This window comes from Salmo salar, chromosome ssa22 (assembly GCF_905237065.1).
Source record: "Salmo salar chromosome ssa22, Ssal_v3.1, whole genome shotgun sequence".
In the NCBI taxonomy this organism is placed as follows: Eukaryota; Metazoa; Chordata; class Actinopteri; order Salmoniformes; family Salmonidae; genus Salmo; species Salmo salar.
In genome coordinates, this window is record NC_059463.1 from 28,336,823 (window position 1) to 28,361,417 (window position 24,595).

The 24,595-nt window shown below is 42.6% G+C and overlaps 2 protein-coding genes across 3 annotated transcripts; one reads left to right on the plus strand and one right to left on the minus strand.

The window, feature by feature from the left end:
- The first annotated feature begins 1,744 nt into the window (after positions 1-1,744).
- Positions 1,745-7,461, plus strand: LOC106583076 (pepsin A). Of its 2 annotated transcripts, none has more exons than XM_014166868.2 (9): positions 1,745-2,052; positions 3,805-3,955; positions 4,090-4,210; positions 4,386-4,504; positions 5,891-6,090; positions 6,216-6,332; positions 6,523-6,658; positions 6,817-6,915; positions 7,116-7,461. In XM_014166868.2, the coding sequence occupies exons 1-9, from the start codon at positions 2,030-2,032 to the stop codon at positions 7,266-7,268; spliced, it is 1,119 nt and encodes a 372-aa protein (XP_014022343.1). In that variant the 5' UTR covers positions 1,745-2,029; the 3' UTR covers positions 7,269-7,461. The 2 variants fall into 2 exon arrangements, with proteins under 2 accessions (XP_014022343.1, XP_014022342.1); XM_014166867.2 differs by lacking the exon at positions 1,745-2,052 and adding an exon at positions 3,341-3,548.
- A 1,485-nt stretch (positions 7,462-8,946) lies between these two features.
- On the minus strand, positions 8,947-13,545 carry LOC106583075 (amphoterin-induced protein 1). Its single transcript, XM_014166866.2, has 2 exons — positions 13,271-13,545; positions 8,947-12,658 (listed from the first exon to the last, which is right to left on the minus strand). Exon 2 carries the CDS (start codon positions 12,628-12,630, stop codon positions 10,990-10,992), a length of 1,641 nt encoding a protein of 546 aa, XP_014022341.1. The 5' UTR covers positions 12,631-12,658; positions 13,271-13,545; the 3' UTR covers positions 8,947-10,989.
- Positions 13,546-24,595: the final 11,050 nt, after the last annotated feature.

Here is a 24,595-nt window from a genome sequence, read left to right on the forward strand (position 1 = left end):
AGAGACTTGCTTGGGCCAAGAAACACGATCAATGGACATTAGACCGGTGGAAATCTGTCCAAATTTTTGGTTCCAACCGCCGTGTCTTTGTGAGACGCAGAGTAGGCGAACGGATGATCTCCACATGTGTATTTCCCACCGTGAAACATGGAGGTGTGATGATGTGGGGGTGCTTTGCTGGTGACACTATCAGTGATTTATTTAGAATTCAAAGCACACTTAACCAGCATGGCTACCACAGCATTCTGCAGCGATACGCCATCACATCTGGTTTGCGCTTAGTGGGACTATAATTCGTTTTTCAACAGGACAATTACCCAAAATACACCTCCAGGCTGTGTAAGGGCTATTTGACCAAAGGGAGTGATGTAGTGCTGCATCAGATGACCTGGCCTCTACAATCACCTGACCTCAACCCAATTGAGATGGCTTAGGATGAGTTGGACCGCAGAGTGAAGGAAAAGCAGCCAACAAGTGCTCAGCATATGTGGGAACTCCTTCAAGACTGTTGGAAAAGCATTCCTCATGAAGCTGGTTGAAAGAAAGCCAAGAGTGTGCAATGCTGTCATCAAGGCAAAGGGTGGCTACTTTGAAGAATATAAATTATATTTTCGGTTTGGTTTGTCAGGTGTGTGCGTACTGGTAGCGAAGTCAGGTGCAGGAGAGCAGAGATTTGTGAACAGGCACACATTAATTTGAGGCAAAAGTGCAAAACGTGCAAACAGTCACAAGAATTATGTTTAACAATTAACATCTTTGTGAAATACCACGGAAAAAACAAACCAGTCTGGCGCGTCCACAATAAACCAGAAACACAAACAATCTTTCACAAAGACATGATGGGGAACAGAGGAATAAATACATGTAGATTGATTGGGGAATGAAAACCAGGTGTGGATACATGAAAAATGGAGTGGCGATGGCTAGAAAGCCGGTGATGTCGACCGCCGAATGCCGCCCGAACAAGGAAAGGAGTCGACTTCGGCGGAAGTCGTGACATGGTTACTACATGAATCCATATGTGTTATTTCATGTTTTGATGTCTTCACTATTATTCTACAATGTAGAAAATAGTACAAATAAAGAAAAACCCTTGAATGAGTAGGTGTGTCCAAACTTGACTGGTACTGTGTGTAAAGACAAGTTTAAATCAAGAATAGTATGATGGGTGACAATATTAGCCTATAACTTGTGAATTTTATATTCTCACTTGTGAATGATGGCCAGCTTGTGCAGTAAGGCAAGAAACAGCGCATGCTTTTTTTTTGTGCCGAGTTTTTTAAATGATAGTTGCACAACTCATGTAACCTAGCCCATACGCCTATATGTTTTGATACGGTTTGTATCACAACTAAGGTGGCCAAATAACTTCTTAAAATGAACCACATTAGTCCGCTTTACCACGGGGGTAGAGCCTAACTGGCATACATACGCAGCATGTGTGTTTCAAGTTTGGGGAAGATAATTTTCACCATAAATATGCACCTTTATAATAAAAGCATTACACGCATAATCGCATTTGTGGTCAGTCAACTTTGAGAATGGAACATTCGCGCTTATAGCCTACTGCCATGTGCGCATTGCTGCGCTTACAATGTGAAGAAATATCCTAATAGTTTATCAACATTTCTTGCGTTAGACTCAATGCTTAACTTCTTTAGCATACTGGTTATTGTTCGGAATTTCGCGCTCTGCAATTTCACCGGATGTTGTCGTAGGTGTCCTGCTAGCGGTTCATGCAGCCTAACAGTTTAAAATAGTTTTGTTGATTCTAGTGGTTGTATTAATTTGGGACCTTTTGCATCCCACAACTTTCCTAGACTATGTTTGGAATATGTACTTCTCGCACAGAATAGAATAGGTCAACATTTGTACTATGGGCGATAGTAGATTGACATAGGCTCGTGCTTTTGCTGTTTGTTAGGCCTACTCATCTCGTTTGGCTGATGAAAAGTAAATGTGGACATTTCTTACAATATCTTCAATATGCACCTCGTAATTGGATAAGTATGCGTGCAGTTGCATCCCGATGTCTGTCTTCAATTGTAGCCTGTGAGTAAGAAGTGTGTACATCCTGCGCAAAAAACAAATTAGAGCTCATGCCTTTCATGCTACTTTTTTCAAATCATCACTAGAGTCGCATCATACAACCTTAGAATGTATTAAAAATCAAAACATATAGCCCAACGTTTGTAGAACAACTCAAGTTACATTAATAACTCTAAATGAAGCATATAGGAGTACCTGTTTCTTTATTACCGCTCAACACAGAATAGCTGCATGTGCGAACTCCCTCAAATTGTTTGGAGAAAATATTATTTCTATTTTATTCAGCTTTGTTCAATTTTATTCTTCATATTACAAACTAATATAAAATAATGACACGGAATTCTAAGCAAATCTTGTCTGCCAATTAACTAGTGTAGCCCACAGCTATATGGCATAGCCAGATCATTGCCTAACATAAGGACAACTTATGTTGCTATTCTGTTCTTCTGAAATAGACTACATTTTCTTCATATCAAGCTTCTTTAGACCTGTCTAAAAATAAATCATGGATTTATTTTGTTGGTGTAGGCTATATTACATGGATTTATTAGACTTTTTAAAATGTAGATGTTCCAAAGGTCTGTATTAGTGGCTTGTAGGCTATGCCTGGAAGCCAGGAGATGCTAAATGTGTTTATGTTAATTAACTGACAATTACCATGAGACTGGCTGTTATTTGTTTGACAATCACCTGCTGATGTAATTTCATGACTGTCACAGCCTTAGTGCAGACTCCAATATGTTACATGCTATTATTCTAAAAAGTCAACATAACCCCATAGGTTTTACAGAAATCTTTGTGAGAAAGGCTGAGTCAGTTAAACTGATACAGTACGTCATATGTGGGCTAGTTATAAACCTGTAACAAGACCTAGGCTACATGTATACGCACTAAGAACTGATATGCCTCTGGCATAAAGCATTGAAGTTGACACGCACTGTTCCTACCTTTGTTTGCCCTGTCTAAAGGCAGGATCATAAATCAATACTTATTCTGTAAAAAAAAGATACTATTGAAATGATATAATTGATACTGTTTTTAAACCCTTTTATTTCTAATTGTTTTGTCATTTGAGGAATGGATACAAGATCAATTTCTATTCAATCTCGAGGACAAACACTGATGAAATGTTTTCTTATCGAATGATTGATAATGAACAATAAATATAAAATTATTGTATATGTTGTGTTTTTGTTTGAAAGGTTTCGGGTGAACTTGTCTCAATTCTTTTTTGTTCCCCTTATCTGATTTATTTACCTATTTAATCCTGTTCTTATAGCCATTAAGTGGTTTCTTATCACTGCATTGTACAGTATATGGCAGAAGTATATGAGTGGTAAATGCTGGGAATAATGAACACTGTCCAAACACACTACAGTGTATATAAAGGCCAGGGTATAGCCAGTCCAATATACTGTACTCCCAGGTAACTGATCAGACAAGATGAAGTTGGCTGTTGTGCTGTTTGCCTTAGTAACCCTTTCTGAGTGCCTTCTCAAGTAAGTACCATCATTCATTAAATAAAATATAAAATGTATTTCATTTCTTGCACCTTATATCATCGCAGAGTTCTGTAGGGGATATGTGTTGTTGAGAGAAACATGAGGGTAGCTTTTAAAAATGCTGAAATTAAAGTGAAAGGAAATCAGTTTTCTAACTGCAGCATCAGACCGTGTTGAGGCTCTGTTCCTCTGAGTCACAGAGATTGCAGTAGTGTTATATTATTAAACTAGAGATGTCCACTCTGTGGCCCAGGATTCCTCTGACAAAGGGGAAGTCAGCCAGGCAGACTCTGGAGGAGAAGGGTCTGTATGAAGAGTACAAGAGAAAGTATCGCTACAACCCCAGAGCCAAGTTTAACACCAAGGCGGGTGGTGCCATGGTGCCCATGATCTTCTATCCAGAGGTGAGTGCACCTAGCTATAGCCCAGACTGTCTCCATTGATGACTGCTTAGGCTTACTCAAGTGTCTGGTTGAAACATTCATCATATCATCTCAGGAATCTCTCTCTGTCTTTCTCCCTTGACTGTCTCACACAGTCGACATACTATGGAGTCATCACCATCGGTACTCCCCCTCAGTCGTTCAAGGTTCTCTTTGACACGGGCTCTGCTGACCTGTGGGTGCCCTCTGTCCATTGCAGCAGCAGCCAGGCCTGCTGTGAGTATGGACACACATTGATGACAGGGATACTAAGATACACAACCGTGAAACAATGAAATAATAACTAGTAGTGGAACTGTGTCTAAACATGACGTTTTATTCTTTGATTCTTTGTTAAAAATGTTCATTTAAATCATGCCTACTCCTTCTCTCTCCCTCCCACCCTCACCAGACAACCATGCCAGGTTCAACACTACAGCATCCTCCACATTCCAGCCCAGCTCAGAGACTTTCTCCATCCAATATGTCACTGGTTACATGACAGGGGATGTGGGATATGACACCGTAATAGTGAGAAACAGAAATATCTATTTACTTTCTCCCACATTGGTAATGTAACACTATATGTACTCTCAGTATGACACTCACATTTCTGGACTAAATTAAATATTACCACTACCTTTTAACTTTAACTTTATTTCCCAAACACAATTCAATCGCTTTTTTGACTTTTTATTCTTTTAAGCATATTTTCACACTGGCTTAAGACCTAACAAACACTTTGTACTTTTTTAACACTGGCTTAAGACCTAACAAACACTTTGTACTTTTTTAACACTGGGAAGAAAATACTTCAATTTGCTGAACTTGCCATTGGCTCAACCATCAACCATCTATATTAGTCCACACAGCTACACTGCACTTTCATGCTAAGTTTAGGACCTCACATTGAAGCTTTTAGAGACCCAAACTGATGTATAGAACAATCGTAAAAAAAGATCTACTTTGGTTTAGTTACAAGCATCATGAAACCTCTAACAGAATACATTAATTTGACTTGATGAAAATCTGTTTTTTGGACCTACCTTGAAATGATGACCTCTTCCTAAATATTTGGTCAAATTATAAATTTTGTTTATGGTTTCCTAGAAACAAGGGTTGCTCAACTTACCCCTTTGGCTCAACTTACCCCACTCTCCCCTACAACTTCTCATTCTTAAAGGTCCAATGCAGCCATTTTCATCTCAATATCAAATCATTTCTGGGTAACAATTAAGTACCTTACTGTGATTGTTTTTAATTAAAATGGTCAAAAAGAAACAAAAATAGCTTCTTAACAAAGAGCAATTTCTCAAGCAATACTTTTGCTCTCCCCCCCAGAACGACTCAATTCATCGGGGCATGGACTCTACAAGGTGTCGAAAGCATTCTACTGGGATGCCAGGGATCCTGGCCCATGTTGATTTCAATGCTTTCCACAGTTGTGTCAAGTTGGCTAGATATCCTTTGGGTGGTGGACCATTCCTGATATACACGGAAAACTGTTGAGCGTGAAAAACCCAGCAGCGGTGCAGTTCTTGGCACAAACCGGTGCGCCTGGCACCTACTACCATACCCTATTCAAAAGCACTTAAATCTTTTGTCTTGCCCATTAACCCTTTGAATTGCACACATACACAATCCATGTCTCAATATTGTCTCAAAGCTTAAAAATCCTTCTTTAACCTGTCTCCTCCCTTCGTCTACACTAATTGAAGTCGATTTATCAACGGATATCAATACAATAAGGGATCATAACCTTCACCTGGTCAGTCTATGTCATGGAAAGAGCAGGTGTTCTTAATGTTTGTACACTCAGTGTATATAAAACACAGGGAAATCAAATTTTTTACTTCACAATGTGTCACCACCAGCATTTTGAGAGGATGTGTGTGTGTGACTGTTTTTTCCCCTCAGATCGGTGACTTGTATGTGACACACCAGATCTTTGGGCTGAGTCTGGTGGAGGATGCTTTCCTGGATAGCTTACCATGGGATGGGATTCTGGGCCTGGCCTTCCCCAACCAGCAGTCAATTAACGGAGGTACTCCTGTATTTGACAACATTTGGAAACAAGGAAAGATCCCTCAAGACCTGTTCTCCATCTATCTGTCCAGGTGAGATTTCATTGGAGGAATAAGTAGACAGGGTTGGGAGGAGGGGGCGGGGACGAGGGGGGGGATGATCTGCTGATGTTTACTAAGTCCTTCTATGTGATGAACATGTAAATTCTTCTTCCTAGCTCTGTAGATGGCAGTATGTTAATCCTGGGAGGAACTGACCCCTCCTACTTCACAGGAAGCATCCAATGGATTCCCATCTCTCAACCTACTGGCTACTGGCAGATCAATGTAGACAGGTAATATTATGGACGGCTAGTGTTTGTGAATGTATGTGTAACAGAATTAAATATGATAATTTTCCCACACAAGACACCAGCCAAGTTCAAACTCATTAAGGATGATCAGTCACTGGTGTTATGCCTACTTTTGTTGTTGATGACTCTACAGAATAGTGATGCTCTGCTGAATGTGCTCTGCTTGTTGCAGTATTACTATCAATGGGAATACTGTGGCGTGTGCAGCGGGCTGCCAAGCTGTAGTAGACACTGGCACCACTGAGATCCTAGGGCCTACCAAGGACGTCAATAACATCAATGGCTGGGTGGGAGCCTACAGCGAACAGGTGGGTTTCACTGGATCTCAATCTTATGAACACAGTTTTGTTATGGTTATTTGTTACAGTTTTCAGATTGAGGGGGAAATGATTTATGTTACTAATGTACGTGGCTCAGTAAAAGTCTAGGATAAAATAAAAAATGTACATTCCTCACTTCTTTACAGGGTATCGTGAGTTGCAGTAACATAAAGCGCATGCCTGAGATTACCTTCAACATCAATGGATTCGGCTTCACTCTCCCAGCATCAACCTATGTTTTACCAGTAAGTATCTCTAAAATGTAGTCTAATGTTCCATTTGAGCATGTATTTGAGTGCAAAATCATACTATTTTAGTGATATTTAAAGAATCATGCCAGTTAAAATAACCACAGATGTGCCAATGCTATTACGGTAATTTAATCATTGTTGCAATGTAAGGAAATCATCAATGTTGAGAAACTTTCCCTCTCTTCTCCCTCCAGTATGGCTCCAGCTGTACTACTGGTTTTGGCACCTGGGACAATGATCAGTGGATTCTGGGTGAGGTCTTCATGAGGCAGTTCTACACTGTCTTCAACAGAGACCAGAACTGGGTGGGCTTGGCGCAGGCTAAAAAGAGTCCAGAGTCAGACTGACACTGACAACCCTGCTGGTGCCCTGACACCATACCTGTCTGCATCTCAGACTGAGAGAGATTCGCCAGCCCAGCCATCTTCACTCCACTTCTGTTTACATCTGAAGTGAACATCAGACATGGGGAATGGAAAATGAAAAAAGCTCCACTATGCAATTGTTCCAATTATGCAAATAAAAGAAAGTTAACCTGTATCCGATTAATGATTGATTAAGTCTATTATGCTGTTTTTCAAATGTGTTGTCTGTTTGACCCTTGACATGGATTTTCATTCAGATTAACCAGATTGTTTATTGTCCCATCCTCCATATAAACTTGAGTGTTCTCCTCTGGTGTAAGACTGTATGTTCAGCTCAATAATTCACAATGCTGCCCACTAGATGGCATAACAACCCCTAGAGACTCAAATAGACACTATATATTTTGCTATTCATTTAATTGAGTCAGGAGGGGGCTTACAGAGAAAGGATGAGTCATCCTCTTTTGAATTCAGTCCACACACACACACACACACAACCACATGCCAATCATTCATCAGCAGCCACTGACTGGCATTAACCATGTCATCTTAGATGGATTCAGGTCGTTTTTACATTTCCTCTGCAGGTCAAACGGTTCTAATTATGAACTATGCTTGAATATCTACAAGATGGAAATGTTTAATTTTTACCACTATATGTGACGAGAATACATATTGTACAGTATGTTACAGCAAGGCCATAGACCTCTTGCAGTGAAAAGATCATGCATTCATTAATGTGCAGTAATCTTAGCATCTATCCACTATAAACCCTGTATGATCCGGTCCTTTTTACAGAGAGGGGGATACCAATGTATTGTTGTTCATTCAGAACATCTGCTGCTTTAAATCACCCAGTTTAATCGAACTTCTCACTTCATTACAAAGACCTGGATGGATTTGCTGCTGGCGAGGGTCAATATATTACTATAAGACATCTGGCGTGACTGAATCAGGGATTGCATCCCAATGGCACCCTATTCCCTGGCCAGAGCCCTATGGACCCTGGTCCAAAGTAGTGTACTATATAAGGAATAGGGTGCCATTTGGGACTCACAAGGGTTTTTGGACATCCCTCTCCAGTCCTCTTGATTAATCTAGTAGAAGTCTTCATTTACACTTTCTTCAGCAGAGACGGACACTTAATTCATAATGCCATTGAGTACAGTAGTTCAGATTGGTGATAAACACAAATGCACACAGAAACACACTGTCCTTCCTTCAGTCTACCTGTTATTGAGTTACCTGTAAATTACATATGGGACGTGATGGTGTGCACATAGGAAGAATAAAGAGTTTGCATCAAACAGTGCCTGAAGAAAGTAAATGGTCAGATGAGTGCAATACACACTGCTTCCCGAGCAAGCTGAGTTTCCACCTCAGTGATCTGTGAGCTCTAGCATTTCATCCCCCAGTGACCACAGTGCATGTCATTAGGGTATTATAGAAACAGAAGCCAGTGAAGTGGCATGCCATTTGGCTCAGTGAAGCCTGATATTCAGGCCTGCACACAAACACTGGACACTCACATCACAGAGGAACAGAAAACACAAAATCGCAAGGAGGGCTGTTATAAAGCATCAATTCAGATATTGAGATGTTTCAACTTCATGTTATGCGTGTCTTGAGTGCCCCTTTCCTAGAAAACACAGCATCACACTTCTTGGCTTGGATCTTTATAAGGTTGTGAATACAGTTGACAGTTACAGGTACAGTGGATGAACAGGAAGACATTTGAGAGCATTGGAGAGAGATTCTGACAAAAGACTGTCATTACAGATTAATGCATTTGTACTTGACCTAACAATATGCAGTGAGTAGAGACTTCGAAGTATTCTAAGTAACACGTACAGTAGGTAAACGCAGAACATCACGAGAAATGACTACAACAAAGACACATAATACTTTTACATATAGATACATATAACAATTACTTAGCTGATTCCCTTTATGAGTGTCATAGGAGACTACGCACGTTACTCTTTGCATATTTGAAGTAATTCATTGCTTGGTCCTAAATGATACATTTTCTTCACCTGGAAAAAATGATAAGTCTTTAAACAGAAGAGCCAGAGGTCCAATAGCTTCTACCAGAAATGACCATGTCAATCATACAATGCCAGACAATTGTCCAATTTAAGGGTCTTCAAAGCATAACAAGAGTATAGGTTAAGATAATATTCTCATATAACATTATCTGGCTAGTATACAAAAACTCTTCCACAGTATCTTGCAACATCTTCACATAATTATTAATACTGTAGAGATACATCATATTAAACATCTGATTAATATATAGTATGTGATAGTTGGATAATGTGCAGTACGCATACATATGAAACTATATGACCCTGAGTAGGCAGAATGGATAGACATGAATGGATAGCATAAGAAAGTCTTCTCTGAAAATGTTAGTGGCACATATTTTGTTATTTGTGTTCAGTAACTACTTTACTGTGAGTTAATAAAGTGCCTTTCAGCTTATACTATAGGTTTGAATACATGGTCATAAGAGGTGGGAGTCTGTCTTCAAAGAGGTCCCTCTAAAACAGCATCGCAGTAAGTGCCTCCATCAAGGTACTTCAATTACAATGGCACCTGATTTCAAGTTAAGAGGGACGGAGATACTCAGGTTGAAAAGCTGTCAGTCAAGGTTAGGTAATATCTAATGAAGCACGTTAAGAAACCCCCATAGCCTACAACTGGGTGACTAAACAGAGCTACATCATAAGGTTCAGCTTCAAAACAAGAGCTCAAACCACCTTGATAAACAGATGGGTAAAATTAACATCTGACTGTTTGTTGACCATTTTTCCCAAGCTCATCTTGCTGTCATAATATCAATGACCTTTGTATTATACCACCTACATCCGTCCTTAATCTTCTAGGTGCAGTTGTGTCTGTTTAGCAATACAAGTGAATGACAGGATGACACGGTATCTGTTCTTCCAGTGCTAGAGTTGTGTTTACATCCAATGCTCAGCTATGGCAGGAGCGCTAAATGGGCTAGCATATTAGCTGTACTACTGGCAGCTATTTCTGACCGTGTTTATGAGACGATCGCCCAGTAGGCATTTGTCCGTTTGGTTAGGGACTTGAACCCATATCCAGAAGTACTCAGTGGATTGTCACAATAACTCCCTTTGGTAGGACTGGGCTTGGCTGCTAACAAATATCCTTTCTGTCCCAGGCACACACTGTCCCACTAGCATTCCCCACCTTATAGTGATTAAGTGACAGAGACTATTCTTAGCCTGGTGATCCAGGCTTCACAGCAGCACAGATGTATTGGAGCAATGTTGTGTCTATTGCATTAAATAGATTTTAATGCTGCTTCGATTGGTTACATAAATTCAGCTACAACTCGTAATGTTTTTGTGCCCCTTATCACTGGAAAGCATTAACAATATTGGTATTCTAACACAGAGATTGAAGCATTTGATGAACACAGATTGCTACAGAATAAATTAGTGAGAATGAATCCTCATTTGGTTGAAAGTTCTTGTCTTATAAAAGACAAGATAGTGTACTACCACTACGTAAAGCTACTTGCCCTACTGAACTGATGCATATGGGAAGTGGATAGCCTCTTTCTGCTTAATAATCAAGTCACAGTCCTACTGAGGCAGCTGAGTCGCCCATCCTCCCCCCTCCCCCAAATGTTTTGATGTGAAAGATCTTCTAGTTGAAGCAAAACACCCTCTCACACCACGATAGGGGTGTCTGAGCACACAGAGCTCAGAGACTCCGCATCTGACTTTCTTCTCTGTCCCTGCTTTCCTCTGTCCTCCTCCTGCCACTCCTCCTCCTCCTCCCCACATGGGCTCAGTCGCCCATTCTGCTCGATCAGGCCCTTTGGGTCCGGGAAGGCCACATGCCTGTTGAAGGGAGGCTTATCGAAGGCCCCCCCTCCTCCTCCGCCTCCCTCTGGGCCTGTGTCCTCATGGGTGGGAGAAACGCTGACAGTGGAGGAGTGGAGGCTGTCTCCCAGAGCCCTCTTGTCCAGGCCCTGGCCTGAGCAGCAGAAGCAGCGGCAGGGTGTGAGGTAGAGGTAGATGAGCACCATCACCGCACTGGCCAGACAGCCCACCAGCGTGGTGTAAGCCGTCTTCATACCCTCATGCCCTCCAGCCTGAGTGGTGTTGTGCACCTCCACAGTCACATACAGAGTCTCATTGAGGGAGTCCCCTACTGCATAACAGGTGTAGACCCCAGAGTCCTCTAGCGTGAGGGGGCCGATCTGCAGACTGCCATCGCTGAGGACCCTAGCACTTTGGTTCCCAGAGGACACCTGCACATTGCCGGGCAAGACCCAGCTCTTCAGCATGTCCCTCTGCCTGGTGTCACAGCCCAGGTTTAAAACCTGCTCTAGATAGGCCTCCTCACCTATGATGGTCACAGCGCTGCAATTTAGATGGACCTTGTTAAGCTCCAAGGTAAGCACCTTCTCCTTCTGCGTGCCTGGGAGTAGACAGGTGTGGTCGTCCCTGAAGTCAGTGGCGGAGCTGAGCTCCTGGAGGTGCCAGCGGGCCAGCATGCTGTACAGCTCACAGCTGCAGGGCAGCGGGTTGTTGTGGAAGTAGAGACCGTTCTTGATCCAGGCAGGCAGGACCTGGAGCTCCTGTATGGGCAGGAGTTTGACACGGTTGGTGGACACGTCCAGTAGTGTGAGCTTCTCAAGCCGGTTCCTCTCCTTAACCAGCTCCAAGGGGAAGCGTTTGACCTGGTTCTGGCTGAGGTAGAGCTTCTGCAGGCTGTTGAGGCCCGAGAAGGCGGTGCGGTCGATCTGGGAGATGTGGTTGTTGTAAAGCAGAAGCACCTCCAGGTGCTCCAGGGGCTCGAAGATGAACTCTTCCAGGATTTTCAGGCCGTTTGAGGACAGGTCCAGGTAACGCAGCCATGTGACGTACAGAAAAGCCTCAGAGGAGAGGAAGGTGAGGCCGTTGTGGCTGAGCAGGAGACTGTGCAGCTTGCTGAGCTTGACCGGGGTCCATTCAGCTTTCAGTTTACTGATTTGGTTGAAGCTAAGGTCCAGCACAGCGGTGTAGCGAGGCAGAGTCATGGGGATTCCGGTCAGGTTCATCTTGGAGCAGCTGACGATGTTGCTAGCGCACAAACAGGTTTTGTGGCAGGTGATAGGTTTGGAGCTGGTCATTGCTCCTGGAGGCAGTAGGAGAGTCAGGACCAGAAGGGCAAAGAGCCCCTTAATAGACACTCCTGCTATGGCACAATGGGAACCAGAGAGTTGCCCATCCACCATGTCAGGTGCAAGCATGGTGGAGGATGTTGGATGTATTTTTTGATAGGGAATCCTTGTTTTCCAAATGCAGCATTTAGGCTGCATATGACATACACCCCCAAACGACCATGTGCTGAAATAAAGTATTGTAATGTTATTCATCACATCTTTTATGGGAGGTCAGCAGCACATTGTTTACACTCAACTTGATCATTGTAGTGTCCCCTGGCAAAAATTATGCCAACACCTAGCTATGACATGAACAACCATATGACTTAATCATAACTCACACATGTGGGCTGTCAAGCAGAGTAAATGCACTACAAACCAGTAATGTACTTTACCCATACACTCTTGGTACACTTACCAGGGTGCATTGCACCACAGGACATCTACAATAATTCCCATCATGAGTTGAACTTCATGCATCTCTGTACAAATCCTTCCTTCATCTCCATGCTTGTTTCATTCACTAACACATGTTAAACATTGGACACTGCCTACAGCCTACACCTCTAGCCACATCAGTCACAAAAAGCACTGCATAATGTACAATAGTCTATGGCTACATAAAAAAAGCAGAGTACTTTTTTATCTGCTGATGCCATAATCTGACTCAATAAGATACATTTACAAACTTGCATATTTAAGATAATAAACGCAACATTGTTTCATTTTCAAAACCTATAGAAACCTGCTCAAGCATCCAGAAGACCTCTCTGCGTATCCACAAGCTTTATTTTACCTTGTGCTCCCTCTCAAGGCGTAACCTGAAGAAGATCAAAGGCGATATTGAGAAATGTCGCAGGTTGAACAGCAAATGGATCCACGACGTCGATGCAAAATAGTAGCCTATCAATAGCTAATTCGGAAGTGCTTCTAGCAGAGTAGACCACAGCCGAATGATGTCAAGCTTTCTATGCCGTAACAAAGAGAGAGAAGCAACAGCCTTGTGATTGATTACTGGGAGGGCGCTCACGAGATGCGCTATAACAAACACAGCACCGACCTCGATCCAAGTCCATTAGTTTTCAACCCAGCAGCTCAATGCAACATTTTTACGAATTATTATCATGGAAGGTAGAAGAAAAAAACTATTAAATAGGGAATAAAGATTAGGAGAAAGGGGTTTTAAGGGGTAGCCTATTTATTTGAGTTACTAGCTTATTTTATTCTGTAGGTCTAATAACAGGTGAAAACTTTACACAGGTGTATGTTAATGTGGCCCATTGTATAATTCAGCCTATTTTGGTTTCTTAATTTCGAAAATAGGTCATACAATATGATGTGAAAAAAGGAAAATGCCACCTGAATCGAAGTTATGAGTTACCAGGAGCTACCCTCTAATCTAGACTAAACACAGCCACCACATTTCATATTTTCTCCCTCCTTTTTTATATGTCTGGTTGCTGTATGGATGTGAGAATCTTATATTTCTATAAATGAATGTCATTATAGTGTTGTTCTATTGCTAACTGTGGAGGCTTCTGTGTTCAACTGTGGTAGATGAGTTGTCTTCATTATAACTGAGGAGGAGCGTTAATAAGAGGATTGTGCTGTTCAGTTCAAAGCCTGAAGGACAATTACTGTCATATCTGTCCACAGACCAGTGCTAATTTGATCATCAAATGGGGCCTTTTCACATTCTGTGCAGTTTCTAGACAGAAGGGGTCCTTGGAGGAGGTTTATCTTGTCCCTGTTGTGCAGTGGAGGACATGACAGTTTGTCCTTCTCAGGGAAGAACACCTCAAACAGAGTCACATGTGCTTCCATTGCCTTTAAGAGAGATGAGACCTCACTGTCTGTATAGGAGCTGGCAAGGAGCAGGGTAATCATGATCCATTTGAACTGTAGATGCTCCGTATCAGAGTGTGTGATGTGCATGTTAATATGTGTTGGTGGATCAATATGTTGATTTAGGATTGTAAGGATTGGAATGTTGCATACAGAGGAATTACGAGGTTCTTCATTGATTAGCAGATGCAGAAATGTGTGACCTTACTGAACAGCCCTGGTTTAGATTGCATGCAGGTGGCACACTAAGTAGCATTATCCTTTACATTGCCGTGACTTTGATCATTTATACCGTAGTGGGGATTTTTTTTATTTCATGTTGCTGGTGAGGAAGGTCTCACTTGAGATGAGTTGACCCCACCTCTCTATTAACTCTCAGATCACATGGCACAAAAGATGTCACTTGAGCTTTCAGAGTGAAGAATGATGGGAACCATCTACAGGGCTGGTTGCCATGGAAGCCAAGGTCAGTGACAGGTTTCTGTAGCAGGCATTGAGGAGGGAGAGCAGAAAAGTGTGTGTCACAGGGTGACAGATTCTACAGTCTGGGTTGAGCAGGCAGAGGGAAGCAGAGGCAGACAACAAAAATGACCTTTTTCCACATTTATTTTCAGAAGGCATGGTTTTCAATAGTCACTGTTTCAGTAATCAAGTTTCAACACATTCTCAATTCGTTTTCACAATTCAGTTAAAATGCTTCATTTCGATATACCATTTTCTCTTGACTTTTAAATAACTCCATCTTTTATCAGACTTAATCATACAGTACAGCACAAAGTAGATTTGCCATGTCCTCTCATCAATCATTTCAGCCTTAAAGGTCCAGTGTAGTAAAAAATGTGATTTCCTGTGATTTATATTTATTTCCACACTATGAGGCTGGAATTGTGAAAACGATGATAATGCGCTTTTAGTGTAAGAGCTGTTTGAAAAGACCGCCGGTTTTGGTGGAATGGAGTTTAGGCCTGTCTGGTGACATCACCAGGTGGTAAATAAGTTAATGGACCAATAAGAAAGAAAGTTAAAAACCTACCTGCCAATAGCAGCTAGTTTTCAGTTTTCCCATCTCCACTCAGACCATTCCCAGACAGTCCTAGCAAAATTATTGGTTGAGAAATTTCCCTTTGCTAAGAAGTTATTTTTGTTTCTTTTTGACCATTTTAATTGAAAACAATCACAGTAAGGTACTTAATTGTTACCCAGAAATGATCTGACATTGAGATAAAAATGGCTGCATTGGACCTTTAAGCTCTGTTGCAACAACGCTCCACCATGCCTTTGGACTGCATTGCTTCCTGTGGGCGGCAGTCTGGAGCACAAAAACAGGGGGGTTTAAATACGCAATTCAAAATCACATGATACATTAATCCTCCAATAGGAATACTTGATTGTTACATATGCAAAATAGTCACACCAATGACATGTGTGTGTGTGTGTGTGTGTGTGTGTGTGTGTGTGTGTGTGTGTGTGTGTGTGTGTGTGTGTGTGTGTGTGTGTGTGTGTGGCGCAGCCACATGATGTCTGTGTATATGTGGGTAATATTTATGTTATTGATTGTTAAGGGGGAGTATAATGACAATAATCATGAGGAAATTGAAACTGTCAGGCAGCTACATATCTCCATGGCCTTTAATCAAAAGCTTCCACATTTCCACTCACACACCCCATGCAGATGGTTGAGATTAAATTACATGCACAGTATTGACAACATAGGATGAAACCTGAAGTAAATACATGAAGGATACATGAAAGGTTTGACATGTTTAATATCTAGCATACCTCTCAGTTCTGTTTGAAACAACGGCGTGACAAAGAACCAGGGTGGGGTCAGGATCAGGGATCAGGTCATTGGATGAAGTCATCCCAACAGTATGTGTTGTGAAACAAAAGGAATGCCAAGCTCTCGTGTTCCATTCTCAGTCCACTAGCAACTGTTGGATAAGAACAGAGCACCCTCCCACTCCCAGTCTCATACCTTTTTTGGGGTGTTGGGGTGGGCTGGGGTGGGGAGGTATCCTAAAATAGACCATGGCGCTTCTTCTTCCGCCTTCCTCTGTGTTCGAAACACATGTACATTTGTGTATGTGTGTGAATGCATGACACAGATGCAAAGAGAGCGACCCTGGTGCTCCCTCCCTCCCTCCCTCCCTCCCTCCCTCCCTCCCTCCCTCCCTCCCTCCCTCCCTCCCTCCCTCCCTCCCTCCCTCTACAGGAAGCTTGATTCCTCCTCATCTCCTTTCACACATTATAGTTCGCACCACATTACATCCACATATGACTCATGTATTCTGGGATGCGTTCTTAATGAGGAGTGTATTTCAGTCACCTTACTTTGATAATGGAAGTCGAGTAGTTGTCCCTGTATATCCCATTGACATAGCTATGGTCACTATGGAAAACCTCAGTTAGGGTGTCTGTCTCTGCACTTGAATGAAGATTGTGGGTAGGTTTGTGTGTTACGACAGACATACTCTGCAAGGCCAGTGGTTCCCTCTGCTCTCAGTGAACCCTCAGAGTGGAGTGAGGTAAGACAGAGGAGGTAGCGACCCATTTCACTTCCTCTCTGCCAAGCACCTGTGCTTACACAAATCCTGACCTTGGGACTATAAGGTTCTATCTGTGCAAAGCATAGTTCTGAGATATTGAACATCAATATTTTCACATCCCAGATCTCTGAACAATTTTGTAGTGAATTCTTCTTTCATAACACATTAAGGTGCTCACCTTAAATGTACCAAAAGTGCAGAGTAACAAAATCCTGAGACATTTGTAAATCAGTTTTTTTAGGGAGGCGCAATCACAGATAGGACCTTATGGCTCTGAAATAGATGCTTTAAAGGAGTCAATGGAATGCAGACAGTTCCATTGCCCAGATTGGGCAACATTCAACAAATCTGATCTAACAAAGTGGATTTTCGTCAAATCGTCATGATTGATGTGTTGTAACAGGCCCACGATGTGATTATTTAAATCCGATTTGGATATATTTGGCTGTTTTGCTGCATAACATTTAGAAGTTGTCCCCTTTCAGGTTTAGAAGAAGTAACTGCTAAATGCTAGATCCCATTCACATAAACTGGTTAGCATAGCTAGCATACAGAAAATAGTGGTGGTAGTCAAAGTCATTTTTAACTGTAATGCAGTTGATTAGTGAGGATGACATAGACACTGGGGTTGACATCAATACAAGCATTACTCAGATTTTTACTTCAACATAGTGTGAAACACACATTAAACAATAGCTTAATGTAGGCCCATTTTTCTGGGGGAAAACGAGGAGATTCGGGATCTTTCCCCATGGCCCTTTCCCCCATGCGTTTCCATGGAAATTCAATTGCTTTGGTCAAGCTCGATTGACCTTTTTACCGCATCTACATGTATGTCAATCTGGCTTCAGCCAAAGAGGTTCTACCTGACACTTCTGAATTAGACATGTTCAGTTTTTAAGAAAACTGTAGCTATTTGAATAAATGATAGAATAACACTATTTAACGAGATAGAGTCATAGTACATCATCAACTACATTAACTAGAGTCGATTTCTGCAGCTCGGCGGAATTCTAATTAGCATAATAAAAAAAATCCCCATAAAAGTCTGTCTGTTTAAGATAGAGATTTCTTATTTTTTTTGCATTCGATGCGTCTCAATCCACCCTTCCACATTTGCAGTGAAAGGTGGCAGAGCTACAGCGGTTCTCACAAAAGCGTCTGTAGCAGTTTGGCCTACAAAACATGACACCTCTATTGAAAGATGAGACTCTCACGAACACGATGGTGTTCTGCGTTTTGTTCTATGATCGCCACAAGGGTCAACGGACTCATCTGAAGTTGGCACTGCAGATCTGCCAACTTCTGTCTGTAGCGTTCGATCAGTTTGGGCTACACACAAATATGACCCCTCTATGGAAAGGTGAGTCTCTCATGAATACATACATGTTGGCCTCACAAGACTTGTCTGAAGGTACCTCAGTACAAGTTGAACAAAAATGTATGGAAGTACAAACAGTTGAAGTTGGAAGTTTACATACACTTAGGTTGGAGTCATTAAAACTCGTTTTTCAACCACTCCACACATTTCTTGTTAACAAAATATAGTTTTGGCAAGTTGGTTAGGATATCTACTTCGTGCATGACACATGTCATTTTTCCAACAACTGTTTACAGACAGATTATTGCACTTATCATTCACTGTATCTCAATTCCAGTGGGTCAGAAGTTTACATACACTAAGTTGACTGTGCCTTTAAACAGCTTGGAAAATTTCAGAAAATGATGTCATGGCTTTAGAAGCTTCTGATAGGCTAATTGACATCACCTGTGGATGTATTTCAAGGCCTACCTTCAAACTCAGTGCCTCTTTGCTTGACATCATGGGAAAATCAAAATAAATCAGCTAAGACCTCAGAAAATAAATTGTAGACCTCCACAAGTATTGGAGTGGCCATCACAAAGCCCTGACCTCAATCCCATAGAAAATTTGTGGGCAGAACTGAAAAAGCGTGTGCGAGCAAGGAGGCCTACAAACCTGACTCAGTTGCACCAGCTCTGTCAGGAGGAATGGGCCAAAATTCACCCAACTTTATGTGGGAAGCTTGTGGAAGGCTACCCAAAACTTTTGACCCAAGTTAAACAATTTAAAGGCAATGCTGCCAAATACTAATTGAGTGTATGTAAACTTCTGACCCACTGGGAATGTGATGAAAGAAATAAAAGCTGAAATAAATCATTCTCTCTACTATTATTCTGACATTTCACATTCTTGAAATAAAGTGGTGATCCTAACTGACCTAAGACAGGGAATCTTTCCCAGGATTAAATGTCAGGAATTGTGAAAAACCGAGTTTAAATGTATTTGGCTAAGGTGTATGTAAACGTCCGACTTCAACTGTATGAAAGTAATTTAGTGCCTAAAATAAGGTGTTAAATAGGTTAGACAGGGCTTAGACTCTAGAGGGGAAATGTATTATGATCAGACGAATTACTGTCATCCCTGAACAACGATGTGACAACATAATTTATTAAAACATTTCTGACACTGTTGTTTTTTGCTTGCGTGCCAATATTGCTGGCTAGACTAGCCTAGACCATACTTAGAGGGAGATGGCAAAGACTGGTTCTGATTGGTCTGTCTGTCTGTATTTGTTCAGGCTTGTGATTGGATTGCAGATAGAACCTTTTAGCGCCAAGTTTAAACAGATTTATGGAGATAGAACTTTCTAGTAAAAAAATGTTTTCAAAAGTCTAACTCACAGACATATGAAGAACCACCTAAAATAAAGATACACAATGACTAACTCATTTCTTACAAATATTTCAGATAGAACCATATAGTCCAAAGGTCTCGAAATATAGAATATATTGCAACTGAATCTGCAACTAGAATTTTGCTAGAAATATTCCCCCTGGAATAATGTTGTTGTTTTTTGTTTGATAAATATTGTTTTTTCTCTGTTGTTTAATTTTGCTTTGCATGTGTTTGAACGCCCACATTGCGTATACCCAGTGGGCAAAAACATATTGAATCAATATTGTTTCCACATCATTTCAACAACAAAAATGTAATGTGATGACATTGAATCAACGTGGAAAACTGATTGGATTTGAAAAAAAGTCATCAACGTAAAGGAATTTCGTCTTTTTTTCACCGAGCTTTTAACCTAATCCAATGACATGGGGAAATGTTTTGTTGATTTCAGGTTGAATTCACATTAGTTGACAACCCAACCAAATGTAAATAAAAACTAGATGTTGATGTAACATCTGTGCCCAGTGGGTACTTTGTGAGTCTTCACATGTGGGAGGTATGTGTGTGTTTATTACACACTGTTCTGAGCTCAAGGAGGAATGATTGATCACCCTCACTCACATTACACAAGGACCGCATTGCATTGTGGGAAGGAGGAGTGCCACATTGATTGTGCAGTAACCAGGCCACTCTCGTTTTACAAGTCTATGCAGTAGCCTCTGTTCTCACACAGCTTTATGAGACCACACATCTGATCAAGGCAGATACTGTAAAAGGTTTACAGCCTACTCCTCTCCCATTGCTGTCTAATATGTGCAGTGTATCAATTTTACATGAAACCCTGACCTTGCCCATCCCATTACTGCGATACAACCCGGGTGCAGCTGCAGCTGCAGCTCCCTGGATGAAACTGTAAGATGTACGGCTCCTCTAATAGCAGTAATTAACCCTGACTGCCTGTCAGAGTAATAGTAGGACCAGAGACCGGGACACAAAATGACCTTCTCTCTTTCCGTCTCACTGTCACATGGCAGTCACAATACATTGAGTTATTGTACTGATAACAGTCATTAACTGGATGACAAGGGAAAGGTAAATCTATCAATAACCTCTGGGACCCCTAGGAACCTCTACGCTGCGAATGGCATATTCTTAACCGGTTAATTAAACACAATACATTTTAATAAAACCACATTAAAGCTATGTAGAATGATTGAGATTGGGCGTCAGATTAGCATCAGTCGGCCAGTTAAGGATTCTGTGACCAAGGCTGTGGTTTGGAGCCACAGAGTTACCCTGGTAATGAAACACACCTCTTACTGTCACAAAAACAGTCAATCACCCAATGGGACATGGGGGTGCGTTATTTTGGAGGGATATAAGGGATGTCAGGAAGGGGTGTCAGAGTGTTGACCCTGTCCTGTGGTTTGTTTTGGCAGCAGCATGGCGGAAGGAGGTGCGCACAAGTCCCACGAGTCCTGGATATTTACCATTCCCTGGTAAATGATGAATGAGGCTGGCTGGGTTTGTGGCGGTGATGGAGGGCAGGTGAGCAGGGTAATACAACTCCCTGCCCAGTACTCCATCAGCCAAATGAGAAGTCTGAGAACACTGTGCTCTGCTGCTAACACTCATCATTGTTCAAGGGTATCAAGGTGTTTTAGCAGGTTTTAGGTACTATTTTAGAATTACAGTGCCGTGCGAAAGTATTCACCACCCTTGGCATTTTTCCTATTTTGTTTTCTTACAACCTGGAATTAAAATAGATTTTTTTGGGGGGGTTGTATCATTTGATTTACACAACATGCCTACCACTTTGAAGATGCAAAATATTTTTTCATTGGTAACCGGGAACTCCTGGCAGTGAAGCTAGCTCTTGAGGAATGGCGTCACTGGCTGGAGGGTTCTATTCTCCCCTTCATCGTGTGGACGAACCACAAAAACCTGTCCTACATCCAGACTGCCAAGCGACTGAATTCCCAGCAAGCCAGGTGGGCCTTGTTCTTCAGAAGATTCATCTTCACACTCACTTATCGCCCCGGTTCTAGGAATACCAAGCCTGACGCCCTCTCCCGCCAGTTCACCACCGACAACACTGGTTCCGAGCCAGATACCATTGTGCCATCCACCTGCATCGTTGCCGCCGTCTCTTGGGAGATCGAGTCCCGTATTTGCCAGGCTCAGCACAACCAGCCTGACCCAGGTTTGTTCCAGATTCAGTTCGCGCTGATGTTCTTCAGTGATGTTCTTCAGCCCATTCTACTCACCTCACCTGTCACCCGGGTATGAACCGGACCCTCGCCTTCCTGCGTCAGCGCTTTTGGTGGTCCACCATGGAGAAAGATGTCCGGGAGTTTGTCTCAGCCTGCTCGGTCTGTGCCCAGAATAAGACCTCCACTTAACCCGTTTCTGGCCTGCTTCACCCTCTTCTCATACCCAGTCGCCTCTGGTAACGCATAGCTCTGAACTTTGTCACAAGACTTCCTCCATCTAACGGTAACTCAGTCATCCTCACCATAATTGACAGATTTTCCAAAGCGGCTCACTTCATTCCCCTCTCCAAGCTTCCGTCCTCTAGGGAGACTGTGGACCTGCTGGTGTCCCATGTGTTTCGTCTGCATGGCATTCCTACTGACATCGTTTCCGACAGAGGACCCAAGTTTACATCCCAGGTATGGAGATCCTTTTGTTCAGCACTGGGTATCAATGTCAGTCTTTCATCTGGATATCACCCCCAGACCAACGGTCAGACTGAACGGGCCAACCAAGAGATGGAGACTGCCCTACACTTCGTGACTTCGGCTAACCCTTCCTACTGGAGTGCTCAGCTACCCTGGGTGGAATATGCCCACAAAACCCTCACCAACGCCTCGGCAGTTATGTCACCCTTTGAGTGTGCTCTGGGTTATCAACCCCCCTTGTTCCCCACCCAAGAGGTCGAAGTGGCGGTTCCCTCAAGCTATGACCATATGCGCCATTGTCATCGCACCTGGAGGAAGGTCAGCTGTCCTTCTTTGTGCCTCCGCCAGGACACAGTCCCAAGCCAACCATTGCCGTGCCTCAGCTCCAGTCCACACTCCAAACCAAAAGTTTTGGCTCTCGTCGAAGGACCTGCCATTAAAGGTGGCTTCTAAGAAACTTTCCCCCGATTAATTTGTCCCTTTGAAATTGATTGTGTCATTAACCCCTCTGCTGTGCACCTGAAACTCCCAGCCTCTTTCAAGATCCACCCTACCTTCCCTGTTCAAACTTGTCAGTTCCAGTCCCCTGTCTCCTCCTGCAGCAGCTCCTCCACCCCCTCGGCTCATCGATGACCATCCTGCCTATGCTGTACGGCAGCTTCTGGACGTGCGCCATCAGGGTTGCGGCTGGCATTACCTGGTGGACTGGGAACGATACGGGCTGAGGAGCGCTGATGGGTTCCCCACCGTCATATTCTGGACCCCTCCCTCTTACGTGCTTTCTATACCTCACACCCAGATAAGCCTGGTCAAGCGCCAGGTGGCACCCGTGGGGAGGGGGGGGGGGGTACTGTTACATCTGTGCCTGCCACGCCCTCTACTGCTTATCCTGTGTCTCCATAACCTGTCGCCGCTCCTCCAGTGCTCTCTCCCTCTGTGTGTGTGTGTGTGTGTGTGTGTGTGTGTGTGTGTGTGTGTGTGTGTGTGTGTGTGTGTGTGTGTGTGTGTGTGTGTGTGTGTGTGTGTGTGTGTGTGTGTGTGTGTGTGTGTGCTGGAGGCAGAGCAGATCCCCATCAGCTGCAACTTGTTCCATAATCAAGACCTCTACAAATACTCAGCCATGCCACTTCCATGCTGCCAGATCATAACCTCTGCTCAGTCAGTCTGCGTTTTTAGCCGTTTGTTCCTGATGCTGTTTTCCTCTCCGCTACAGTTCTGTCCGTTCTGACTCTGGTCCCTGTCTCCAGTCCCACGTTTCGTCAGTCCTGCTACCCTTTCCTGGACCCCCCACTCTACTGCTTCCTTGGATTCCTCTCCGGACCTGCTTACCCAGCCCCAACTCCCCTCGCTCCAGCTCCAGCACCTGGCTCCCTGCAACCCGCCCAAGTTTTCCCTGGCCTGCACCCCATCTTCCCCGTTTTTCAATAAATACCTTGGTTACCTTATCCCAGTCTCCTCGTCTGAGTCTGCTCTTGGGTTCTCCTTCTCCTGCTCCGCGTAACAAAAGGGTCTGAATACCTATGTAAATGTCATTTACGGTTTGTTTTTGTAATAAATTAGCACATTACTAAAAACTTGTTTTTGCTTTGTCATTTTGTCTTGATTGGTGAGATAAAAAAAATAAAAAAATTAGGATAAGGTTGGAACATAACAAAATGTGGAAAAAGTCAAGGGGTCTGAAAATCCGAATGAACTGTATTTCCTTTAGCCTCTTCTTACAGTGCTCTTGAGTCTTGTGTCCAGAGATTCTTTATTGTCTGAAGAAAGAGCATCTGTTATTTCCAATTTTAGCTACTTACTTCATGGTATGGTTTATCAGTTTGTAACTATAGATGTATTGACGTACATGGGAATACAATATTTTTATAAGAAATATATCTGAGGAGAGCACAAAGCAGCCTCTCTCTCTCACTCTCTCTCTCTGCACGTTTCTAAGTCACGTCTCTCTCCTTGTTCTCTGAAGAAAGGTTCCCTGTCACTCTGGGGTGCTTATTACTGTGCAGCCTTTCAAGGCTGGGCTGGCTGAGTGGTATGCTCCCTAAACCCATACAAATCAAATAGTATTTGTCACATGCACCGAATACAACAGGTGTAGACCTTACCAACAATGCAGTTAAGAACAATAAGAGTTAATAAAAAAATATTTACTAAATAAACAAAAGTAAAAAATAAAAGAGCAACAATAAAATAACAATAAGGAGGCTATATACAGGGGGTACCGGTACAGAATCACTGTGCGGGGGTACAGGTTAGTCGAGGTAATATGTACATGTAGGTAGGGGTAAAGTGTCTATGCATAGATAATAGATAATAAACAGCGAGTAGCAGCAGCATAAAAAAAGGGGGGGGGG